Source organism: Pyrgilauda ruficollis, unplaced genomic scaffold (assembly GCF_017590135.1).
Source record: "Pyrgilauda ruficollis isolate IOZ18807 unplaced genomic scaffold, ASM1759013v1 scaffold23, whole genome shotgun sequence".
Lineage (NCBI taxonomy): Eukaryota > Metazoa > Chordata > Aves > Passeriformes > Passeridae > Pyrgilauda > Pyrgilauda ruficollis.
In genome coordinates, this window is record NW_024522539.1 from 5457734 (window position 1) to 5470302 (window position 12569).

At 47.0% G+C, this 12569-nt stretch overlaps 1 protein-coding gene across 1 annotated transcript in view; it reads right to left on the reverse strand.

The window, feature by feature from the left end:
• The window catches only part of SLCO3A1 (solute carrier organic anion transporter family member 3A1), a 137492-nt gene that overhangs the window by 26231 nt on the left and 98692 nt on the right, over nucleotides 1-12569 (reverse strand). The window contains exons 3-4 of the mRNA XM_041468890.1: nucleotides 10724-10822; nucleotides 6761-7024 (exon numbers count right to left, since the gene is read on the reverse strand). Of these exons, the coding sequence (XP_041324824.1) occupies nucleotides 6761-7024; nucleotides 10724-10822 (363 nt within the window). The remainder of the gene's footprint in view (nucleotides 1-6760; nucleotides 7025-10723; nucleotides 10823-12569) is intronic.

Sequence of the window (12569 nt, forward strand, 5' to 3'; positions counted from 1 at the left end):
GGGTGTGAGACACTGGAACAGGGTGCCCAGAGAAGCTGTGGATGCCACTGGAAATGTTCAAGGCCAGGCTGGATGGGCTTTCAGCAACCTGGTCTAGTGGAAGGTGTCCCTGTCCATGGTGAGGTGTCTGGAACAAGATGATCTTTAAAGTCCTTTCTGACCCCAATCCTTCTGTGATTCCTTGATTCCATGATCATTGCTTCTCATTCCTCTGAGTTTTCTGGGACAGATCCTATCCTCTGCTGAATGTCTGACCACTGTCTACTGCAACAGGACTCTGTACCAACAGGCATGTGGGACACAAGACCCAGTGCAAAGAGTGAACAGACAACTCAGGCAGAGTCTGGCAGCCTCCACCATCTCCTCAGCCAGGGTCAGCTCATTCTCCTTCATCTTCTAAGGGAAATAACACAGGTCTCCCTATAGAATTGAATATCCTTTCATCTTGCTACTGCCATTTGCTAAGATCAATCATTTGACACCGGCTGCTGCTTCATCTGTGTCAGTTCTTGGGGTGAAATACCTCTGGGAAAAAGGTAAAAAGTCAGCAGCAAAGTTTAAAAATCTCTCCATGGACTAGAGTGACATGCTTTCAGCTGCTTGGCATATGGTGCTGGGTATGGAGTAGGAATGGAAATGCCTGATGAAGGACAGTGAAGCCCTGGGGAACACAACAGCTACGGATGGTGTTTCTCCACTGGAGCCAACCCAGGAAGGTGTCATGGTAAATGTCACCCTGCACCTTTAGGGACCCAAAGGTTATCTGAACACTTTGGAGCAGCCCTTTGCTGCTACAAAGCTCAAAGGAAGTCCTTTTACAAAGCGGGAAAAGTCTTTCGGAGTCCAGAGAGTCTCAAAAATCTACTTGGAGAACCCACAAGCTGCAGCAGACACGGCACACAGGCAGACTCAGCCTCCCACTCCCAGCAGGACGAGCTCATTTGCCATCCTCATCCTGACGCACCCGATACGCTCCAGAAACGGCGGCAGGAAAGCGATTCCCACTGCCCTGGCAAGATGCACTGAGGAGAGCACAACGCCTCTTTTCACTGCTGAAAAGTAGTGAAAAGTACTTTAATCCCAACTCTTCAGACCATCCATGTGCAGTGCTGGTCACAGGCTCATCCACAGGCTGGGAGGGATAGAGTGGATGTCCCCAAGCTCTCCAATATCCCCCACCAACCCCTTGATTTCCCACCTTTTCACACTCAAACAACACCCATGCCAAGGCATCCAAACCCCCTCCCTGTCTTCCTCCATGGGGCCTCTGCGGATGACAGGCCAGGGGCTTGACAAATGCACACACTTATGTACACCAAGTAGCTTTGATTTGTCACTGCACATCGGGGAGTAGCGGGGATAATTGGCAACCTCATTACACGAGGTTTAACTACTCTCCAGAAACGACAAACTATAATCATCACGTTGGTGCTTGAAATGAATTGTTTGGAACATTACAATCACCAAGGCCCCTGTTTCTGGTTGGAGCACCCTACAGAGACATGTTTTCAATTTGCAGTAAAGATGAAGAACACAGAAAGCAAAGTAATAAATTAGAGGGAGGTTTACAGCCCAGTCCACCTAGGACAGAGTGGTAAGGGAAAGGCAAAATGTAGTATTGAGCCAAAATATGACTTTCTACTACCCATGTCAGCAGCAAGCCTCAGGTCTGAAGAGAAAACAAAAGGCAAAATCTCCACCTGGCTTGAGGAAAAAGGGATGAAGAAAACAGCACAGGCAGCAAGAATAGAACATATTCTGGAAAGAGGTAGCTCCTGTAAAAGAGAATATGGAGTAAGGCAAGAGGTGCTGAAGACAGGTGAGGTTCCATGTGGCCTTGGCAAAATTATCATAATGGATATGAGGGAAAAGCATGACACATAAATCAAAAAAGCCTTCCTGACAAGATGCAAGCTTGAAGCAGCAGTTACATACTCAAGCATGGAAAGCAGGTCCTCCTAGTCCATCATCTTCCCTGCAGGAACCACCTTTACTCAACTTGAGAGGGGGACACAAACCTCCCTCACCTGTGACACAGAAATCATGGAAAAGCATTTTTTGGAGACAGGCTCTGCCTGCCTTCAGCTGCTGCTCAGCTTTGGCCCTGAGGTGTGCAGGCTGAAGGCCTTTCTGAATTTTTTAATGGTGCTGACAACAAGACGCTGGCTTGGAAACAGCAAAGATAAACCTGACAATATCTGCACCCTCATGAAACACAAGCCAGAGAAAACTCAAAGACTGATGGAACCTGATGCCTTTTATGATCACCACCTTCTCACCTAAGACTTGGACTTCTCAGCAAGCCTTTAAGGTGTTTGCAGGGGAACAAGACTCAAATCCAAAAAGGCATTAAAGTCTAAACCTGGGCCAAAGCCTCACTGCTGTGGCTGTGAATGAAGCTATAGACAGAGCCCTCTCCGAAAGCTTGTCACAATCAGTCATGAGAACTCAGGAGTAAAAAACTATTCTTGTTAGCCTTTAATCCTGCCCAATCCTATGAACTCCCACTGAGGATTACAGGCTCCCCATGGTCCAGGTCCTCCCTGCACAGCTGGGAGCTTCTGGCCTAGCACTATGCTCCCAGTGAGCACTTTTTGGGAGAGAAATCCCAGATTCAGAGCAGCTCCCTCCCTAGGTACTCAGCAGATTGGTACATGGAGCAGGACAGAACTGAACAGAAGACAAGGCAGCTGTCAGCTGTACGTCCCAGCTCTCCTACACTCTTGAAAATGAAGCTGGAAAGAAACCAAAATGTTTCCAAATCTAGGGAATTTGCAGATCTGAAATTCATTTAATTCCACAGTGAGTTTTCTTTTAATTCCTTGTGAATGAGCTTCTCTTTCCAAACCTGGAGGATTCCATATCAATTTCAATCCTTTTAGGGTTTTAATCTCTCTTGCTAGACAGAGCGGCAGAACGTAACGAATTTTTGGTTTAAATCATTGCAAAACAGAATGCATTCAGGGCAGAATGTTTCAGAAGTGCTAAAGATCATGCGGAGGAAGCATTCTGAAATCAAATTTCATCAGAACTGGCCGCTCAATTCGATAGATGTGACGTTTCTGTGTGAAAAAAAGGAAGGGTTTTAGTGAACTGTTTCCAAGCACGTCCCAGAGCAGAGCAGGTGATGTGTCAGAGGCAGCGAGTGAGAGGGCAGATGTGGACAGACTCGAGCAGAGGACACAGGTGCCCTGACAGAGCCGAGCATCTTCTCTGGCCTGAGGAGCAGAGAGGTCCCCAAGGCAGAGCAGAGGTAGGAAAGCAAAGCTGTGCCCCCAGAAGAGCAGGGACTGCCCAGCCCATGCCTGAAGTGCTCTCACGGGCCACACGGAGAGCACAGGGCTGGAACAACCCTGCCAGGCGGGAGCAAAGAGCCATGGCAGCATTTATTCAGACTTCCACTGCTGTTAATCCTTCACTTCTCCGTGCTCCCAAATGGATTTGCTTTGCTGAAATGAAATACTAATCAGGCGAAGCGGTGCAGCATCCACGTGCCAGTTTAGCCATGGGAAGCAGCTCCCAGGACTGTCCCAAAGCTTTCCTGCCTGAGCTGCTGTGCTCCTGTGCTGAGTCCCCCGCTGCCTCCACTGCCTTTGATTGCCTCTTCACCTCGTGCTGTTCAAAGGCACCACTTTCATTTCAAGTACAGAGCTCCTCTTAAGACTGCTTCTTTCCTGGCATGAAAATACCCCACAGGAAGAGATGCCAGGGCTTCCCAAAAGCTGGGCCCTCCCTCCTGCTTAGACTTTGACAGAGATGTAAAAGATGGATACTTTGAGCATGTTCCTTTTATATTAGTCCTGGCTTTTTTTTGTGTGCTAAGGCTGGAGAAAGGCAAGGAATCTCAGCCAGCCCTCCATCTCACTGACTTTCAGCAGATCTTGTGGTGTCTGGAGCATCCTCCCACCCGCCAGCCGTGCCACGTCTCTAGCTGACAGCTATGACCCAGCTCAGAGCATGTCCCCAGCTGACACTGCCCTGCTCCCTCTCCTACCATGACCTTTCTCTTGTGGCAGTCATCATGTAAGGCTTGGAAAAAAATGTAAGAAAAAATAATAAAGCTCCTTCAGTAGCCAAAAAGGAGATGCAGTGCATCCTCTGAGGATGTGCTGTTGATGCAGAGGGTGTTTGCATTATCAATCCAGAGAAACAGTTCTTCCTCCCCACACTTGCACAAGAGATGGACAATCCACACCTCCATGCAGACACAGACTTACAGCAGGAACAGCTCTGTCCAGGACAAGCTACAGAGACAAGGCTTGCTAAAAATGAGTCAGATTCATGGCCACAAAAACCCCAAGAAGTATCTCCAGTCCCAACCCCCTGTACAGGCAAATCCTCTGCTGCTGCCCAGAGAAGCTGTGCTTGTCCCATCCCTGGAAGTGTTCAGGGCCAGAATGGATGGAGCTCTGAACAAGCTGGCCTAGTGAAAGGTGTCCCATGGCAGGGGGGTTGGAACTAGATGATCTTTAAGGTCCCTTCCAACTCATGCTGTTTTATAATTCCATGGATTCTGTTCAGCATCACAAATTCATGCAAAACCCAAGGACATATCAGGACAGAAGACATGACTATGCATGCACATACATATTTTTAACCTCTGTATATAATTAAGAGCCTTTTTTACCCTAGGAAAAAGCCTAAGTCTTAACTTTCTCCAAAGAAGAGTCAACAAATAGACTAGGGAGACTAAGATCTGCAACAAAAGAATGCCTGCAGATATTTCAGCTGCTACCAAAGTAATGTAGACACACAGAAAGATTAAACCATCACCTGAAACACTGCTCATCAGGAATGATGAGGTGCATTTGCCTCACTTCAGCAACACGACTCTTGACCACATTCTGACTATGACAACATGGCAAGGGATCTGAAAGGAGATGTCAGCTACCAACACCGTGTCATCTGTGACAGCCTCAAAGGAATAACTAAAAAGGTCATCCCTCATCTTATTTGATGTCATGTAAATTTTATTTCAAAGTCCATCTCCAAAGAGGCTCCTGGAATACTGACTGATCCGAAATGGGGTTACCTGCAGTGAGAGGACCAACGTGCAGGCCTGTGGTGCCTCCTGATGTAATCAATACTTGAAGCATATGGATGTGGCAGTTTAATTTCTCTACTTCAATGAGCAACAGATGCTCAGTGAACCCCCCACAGCCTCCCTGTGTGCAAGATGCTCAGCACCATCCTCAGGCTGAACTGCTGCCCCTCCATGCAGCAGGGATACGTCACATTCTTTCATTTTTCTATATGAAAACCTGCAAACATTTCCAGTGCCCACTCCAAAAGCTCAGTGGCCAGAAGCAGACACTCTGATGTGTACACAAAAAAAGCCACAGAACTATCCATACGGACATATAACAGGAAAAGCCCATGCAAGAGAAAATCCTTGCAACAAGGATGAAAGGATGAAGAAATGAATTTTACTGAGTTTCAACCAATTTATCCCTTTACCTTTCTTCTGAATTTCCTCATCAAGTCAAAATTTCACTTCTTTGACCTTCTCTTAATGAACAACCACATCTACTATTCAAGGCATTTTTATATATTTAGACAACACTTTTTTCCCCAAAGTCTCTTTTTCCTTCCCACCCGCACTTCATTCAACTCCCAATTAAGGTGACTGCACAGGGAGTAAGTGATTTTGTCCTCATTTATCTAAATGCATCAGGCAGTAATGAAACCTGCTCTGCCACGGCAACAGGGAGTGGGAAGCAGCCACCAGTGCTACAGAAACACCCTCTCAGATGAAGGATTTTCCAGTACAGCCTAGAGAAAGGATATCTGCCCACACTCTCCCACAAAATGCTGGATCCTCAGCTGACTTTAGAGTCACCTCCATTTCCATCACTGCAGGATATGATGTGAGGTTTTCTCTCTAATTTGCGACAAACCATGCTCTGCCCTGCCATTTTGCTGCTGCTCTGGGCTGGTATCTCCCTCTTTCCATTTCAGGTTAAGAGCTGTGGTGATGCCCAGCACTCATTGTTTTGTATCCGGAACTGCACTAATCTGAAGCTCAGGTGCTGGGAGCTCCCAATTTCTTTTAAGTGCCCTTGCTGGCTTGCTCTCCGTTTTGGGAGGCAGAGGGCAGCAGGACAGTACACTGGAGAGAAGTTCACAGATTGCTCTGGCAACTGTGCTCCCCTTAATTTTTTTTAGCAACTCCATAGGACCATCAGGCATTTCTCACAGAATTCACAGAATCACCAGGTTGGAAGAGACCTTCAAGATCACCGAGTCCAACCCATGCCCCAACACCTCAACTAACCATGGCACCCAGTGCCACATCCATTCTGGTTTTGAACACATCCAGGGATGGTGATTCCACCACCACCCCGGGCAGACCATTCCAGAAATTTATCACTCTTTCTGTAAAATACTTTTTCCTAATATCCAACCTGTACTTCCCTTGGTGCAACTTGAGCCTGTGTCGTCTGGTTCTCTCAGCTGCTGCCTGGAGAAAGAGACCAACTACAGAGAGACCTGACTACAACCAGCTTTCAGGGAGTTGTAGAGAGTGATAAGGTCACCCCTGAGTCTCCTTTTCTCCAGGCTAAACAACTCCCAGCTCTTTTTAAGCTTTGCAGCTTAAAAAAAACCCCCACCAACCCAAAGCTTTCAAGTGGAACAAAATCTCTCAGACGCGGGCAATGCCAGAGATAATTAAACAGAAGCTAAGGACTGCAACTCGAGGCTACTGATTTCTTGGGCGACTTTTGTCGGGACAGAGGAGCTGCTGCAGGGCACGCCTCACCTCGCAGCTGCTGGAAGCAGGTGGTGCTGCTGTCCCCATCCAGCGGGTGCCGCAGGACCCCGTTGCTGGGCTTGGGCCGCTCGTAGTCCCTGTCGGGGAGCATGGCCTGCTCGCTCTCCCCGGCGCGCTCCGGCCGCGGCGGCAGCGACTGCGGGAAGCCGAACATGGGCAGGGACGAGAAGAAGAGTAAGGCACCACAGAGCAGGAAGCCTCCCCACCACGCTCCGATCCACCGAGGGTCGTCCGGGGTTATGTCCAGCTTGCCTGTGGGGGGAGCAGACAGGAGTCACGGCTTGGCCATGGGGAGCTGTGGCAGCAGCCCTGGCTGGTCACAGAGGGCAACAGGAAACTCCCCCAGGCATGGCGCTGGGGAAGGCTGTGAGAAGATCAAGAGAAAAGAAACAATTCTTATCTTCACTTGCTACACCTGATATTGTGAACACGTGGAATGTGTTGTTATGGAGATTTGTTTACCAAAGGGTGGATTCCTATTTAGCCAATGGTGATGGTGTTTTAATTAAAAGACCGTCAATTGTCCAATTGCTTTAAAATCCATTTGGAGATTTTTAGCACCTTATGGTGAGGACTTCCACAGCTTCACCTACTGGGAGAGAAAATATTTTCTTTTGTAAATTCAAGTATGCCTATACAGTAACTATCTATAAAAGAGAAATGGGTTTCTTAATAAAGGTTATTATTGATCAACCTTCTGTAATACATGGCTATTTAGCCAATGGTGATGGTGTTTTAATTAAAAGACCGTCAATTGTCCAATTGCTTTAAAATCCATTTGGAGATTTTTAGCACCTTATGGTGAGGACTTCCACAGCTTCACCTACTGGGAGAGAAAATATTTTCTTTTGTAAATTCAAGTATGCCTATACAGTAACTATCTATAAAAGAGAAATGGGTTTCTTAATAAAGGTTATTATTGATCAACCTTCTGTAATACATGGAGTCTGTGCCAATTATTACCCAGCCGGGGACCCGACTGCTGTGATAGGGAGGGGAAGGCATGTGAAGGATCCCATGGGCTGCAGGGTGGCTGCAGGGGCCTTTGTTGGATGGTGAGGGTCACAAGGCCCAAGGTGGGAGCCCACAGGGCACCCCACAGCTGCACTGTGTGAGCCACCAGTGCACGGTGTCCTTCGTATCCAAGAGATCCTTAGGACCAGCTCCCGTCACCTCCTCTATCCAAATGGATAGAAGAACCCCAGCTTCTGCAACACCCTGTAATCACAGCTTCTCCCTGGTGTTTTTGGCTCTGCCAGCTCTAGGAAGCTGCTGTACATCAGTGTCCCCCGTGCTGGCACTGAGGTTTTGGGCATCCCTGTCCCAGTGTGTCACACTCACCTGGCACCTACTGGCACAGAGCTGCACAGAGAAGGACACTGCACCTCCAACCCTGCTTATCACCTTGTTTTTCCAGGAGCTCAATGGTCCCTCTGCTTTCAATTCTCTTTTCAGCAAAAGAGAGGTTGGCATTTGGGCCTTAAGGGCAACTATGACTGTGTGGAGGGTGAAACAGTCCCAAATATTGAAAAAGAAACCCACCCACAGCATCAAATGGACTCAGAAAAAAACAGAAATAATCAGAAAAGGATGAAAAGCAAAATAAAAGGCCAGAGTGTCCTGTATGCCATCACTCAGCAGAGGTAAGGCCCAAGAAGGGTCTGGAGTCAGTGTGAGGAAATACAAATAAACAGCAGGAGAGGAAAAACTGTTTTCCTAAGTGCCTTGCTGCCACAGCCACAAGGGTGCTCAGTGCTGGAGATGATTCTTGGAGGAGACCCAGGTCCACATGGCTGGAATAACAAGCTCCTCTGTTCATGGTGACTGTCTGGTTACTGCCACTCTGAAAAATCTGTCTCAAGTGAGGCAATCAAGCTGTCTCTCAAGCAGAGAAAGAAGGAAACTCTTTTCTCCTTAGGGAAAATAACACGTAGCTCTCAAATACAGATAAAGTTTGAAAAATAGTCTTGTGGAGGGACTGGATTCTTCTGCTGTTATTTCCTCCTGCCTGAAGTGCATTTTTTTCAGGTTCTTGGGAACACAACAGCATGAAGAGTCAGGCAAATCAGAATTTTCTTCATATTCCCTTCCTAAAATAGCTGCTGGGTGGTGGGCAGTGCAGCAGCATGCCCTGGCATCCCACACCTGCCCAAAACAGGGAGCAGGACAAGGCTCAGCTCCCTGGAGCTTGTTTTCCTTATGCCACCCCGAGCTCCAAGGCAGAGCCAGCTGCAAAGTGGAAATTCTTTCCCATACAAAAATAAACAGAGGCCATGTGTGCCTCAGCTTTTGCATGACAGTGACTGACCACGGCCAAAGCCAGCTGGACCTGGAGTTTGGAGCACTTCAGCCTCCCTGGAAAGTGGCTGAGCCACAGCCCTTCCAGGCTGCTCAGCAGTAATGTTCTGCAGTTCTTCTCTGTGGCTCAGTATTTGCCTGGGGCTTTTTGAGCTGCAAATACTGAGCACTGTCTTATGTTAAAAATGGCCAGAAGACATCAAATTGATTTTTTAGCTAGGTCAGCATCTTGCTTCTGATGGCAACCAACTGCAGCTGCCCAGAAAGCCTACAGGAATAAAGGCAGCATATATTATTCTTGTATCTTGAGGGCTTCCTAAGCTAGATTTGGTGTCATGTTCATTTTTTTTTTTTCATATATACACTTGTCCAATTGCTTTAAAATCCATTTGGAGATTTTTAGCACCTTATGGTGAGGAGTTCTACAGCTTCACCTACTGGGAGAGAAAATATTTTCTTCTGTACTTTCATGTTTTAGTATAAATTATACTAAATGGTAAAATATCTAACAGGTTTCAAACAGCTCCTCTGCCAAACAAGACTTTGGTAAAGCCAAGGAATGAAAAAGGGCCATGTGGTGTTTGACCAAACTGCAGCCAAATGCCTCAGCCATCCCAAAAGTTACTTCTTTCTCTTTTGATATTATTTACATTTCTTCAGCTGCCACGTGCATATGAGATCAAAAAAAGGCAGTAACATTTTTGCAGATTTGCACAATTCTGTTCTGAGCCCTGCAAGGTTCAGCTCCATCCAAATGAGGGCTGAAATACACCCTCCTCTAAGGGAAAAAAACCCTGCATAAGGGTCTGTGGGATCCGATGGAGCTGAGAACTGTGGAAAAAGCAGATGGAAATCGAAGAAAGGAATGAAGCCCCAGGTTTGCCGTGGGTAGCAGAGGACGGGGAGCAGCAGAGAACAGCCTGTTGCATGTTGCCCTCTCATGGCGAAGAACACACAGTGCAGGCACCAAAAAAAAGCAGAATTTGGTGTAAACGAACAAAAGGACAATATGCAAAAGGACAATTTGCAAACAATCTGCTTTAACCCGAGTGAAGTCAAGGTGAGCAATAATTATTTAATGCCTTGGAGAAAAGCAATAATGCTGTGGGACAAGCAATAATTATTTAATTATAATAATTATTTAATGCCTTGGAGAAAAGCAATAATGCTGTGGGACTGATGCTGCCCATTGTGGGACTGATTGCCCAAGAAGGCAATGGGCAGAAGGTGCTGAGCATGGATCTTCCTGGTGTGCCTCCATCAGAACCTGGCTGGTTCCCCCACACCCTGGGGTGGCAGCTCTACAGATTTCTGCTCTGGGGAGATCAGATTTTGTGGTCTGGGCACAGCTCCCCTGGCATGACAATGCCATAGTGCTATTTCAAGGTGTCCTTTAAGAGCTGGGATGAAACTCACCTCATAGTAGAAAACACAGAAGGGAACACATTTTAACCATTACAAATCTGTTACTTGTCAGAACAGAGCTGAAACCTTTTGAATCCCAGTCTTAAAACCCTACCAAAAGTGACATTCATACATTCAAGAGGCACTGAAGATGGAATGACAGTTTCCTGCTTATGAGCATCAACATTTTTGTCCTGATGATAAAAATTTAGCGTATCTGATTTGAAACCAAACCCAGATTCTCCTTACTTGTGTCAATGAAGACAGCATCCACGTAGATTTTGGTACAGAAGGAGCCCAAGATAAATCCACAGGCTGGCCCAAATACCAGCATCGTAAACAGGATCCCTACAAGGAGAGAGAAAAGAGAAGATTAGCACCAGGCTCTGGTTATTCACTGCAAGTTGTTCTGCTTGTCTGCTGTAAGATGGTATTACCTTAGTGATGCCAAATAGATAGGGACAGTCTCTGTGTTGAATGCTCCAAGCAAAAGAGCACCCTAAATGCATTTTGCTTTTCCATATCTCTTCAGGAAAATGAACAGATGGAGGTGTGATAATGCTGAAGGATTTCTATTGAGCTGAGAAGACAGTGTGGACATATGCTGTGTTTTGGTCGGCTGGCTGCTCTAAAAGATGTCTTACTCAACAGCACAAGGTAAAGCAGCCCTGCCTCCTCCTCATGGGCAACTCTGTCTTTGCCACCTCCAGCTAAAATCCTGGTAGACAGAATTTTCAGACATTAGGGACAGCAAATCTATGAAACGAGTGTTGTCACACACTGCTGGATAAAGTCCCTCTACAGAAGGAGGAGCACTTTTCCACATCTGTGAAGCCCTTCTCCCCATCAGACACACATCACAAATATTCACACTGTGTGGATCTTCCAGCATCTCACAACTGTTTGTTCCTTCTAAAAAACCTGCATGAAATTGCTAGTGTAATGCCAGGAGAAGAGCTATTATGAGTAAATTACTTATTTGTTTCAATACAGTATTTAGAAGCATTTATTTTCACTCCCATTTTGGCCCTGAAACAGGAATGCTACAGGCACAACGCCAACTTTCAATTATCCAGGGCAGAAAGGCAGGGGGACACAAGGATAATCCAGACAAAGAAGCAGCAAAGATAACACAAAACATTTGTAAATTAGACAATAAGAACATATTAGGTACTTTCACATTTGGGATAACAACAACATTTGGGAAAAACAACAAGTCCCCTAACCCTTGTAAATGGTTTTCTGAAGGGAGCAGGGACAGACTGAGCAGTGTGGAGCAGAGCTTGTTCCCTCTGGGGGAAGGCATTGGTGATGGACCCATGTGCCTGGTGAGGGGAGCACCTCAGCAGAGATGTGCCAGCACCAGTCTTGGTGTCACTGCACTTCAGAGATGGCCCACGAAGGAGTTTATTTGCATCTGGGTGCTTTGCTCACCCTCCTAATCTCTCTGGGGGTGTTGCCTGGCATCTCAGTGCATTCATAATGCACTTCATCACAGCTATCTCAGCCCTCAAGTTCCTTATCTGGAAACTTTTTAATTCTCAAGCTCCCTTCTCTGTGCATTTCTCAGGAGCTGGAGAAATTACGAGAGCTGCAAAAAAAATTCCCAGAGACCCCCATCCCCAGGCAAGGCAAACCACACCAGCCAACAACAGCTCAGCCAAGAGAATAAACTGGTATGGTCAGAAGCAACTTCACCTTCATTTTTAAAATGCAGGGTGCAAACTAATTCCTCCAGGCTGCTGGCACTGGGACCTGGCTGGATTAATAACCAAAGACAAAGCAGAGGTGCCCCCAGCCAGCTGCTCACACAGAAACCCAGCATGTTAAAGCCTTCAAGGCTGTCACCTAGAGCACACGAGGGACAAAGGAAGGTGGTGGGAGGAAGAGAAGTGCCAGGTTGCATGAGCTGCAGTGAGGGGTCACTGCTGTCAGGGCAGCAGCAGGAGCTGCCAGCCCCTGCCCAGCCTCTGCCAAGCTCAAAGCTGCAGCAATGCCCACTCAGTCCGTGCTGTCAGCTTAAATTAATCCCCAGGGTCTCTGCCCGTGCTGTCCCATGTCACAGGAGGACCAGCCATCTCCCCTCCTGCAGTCA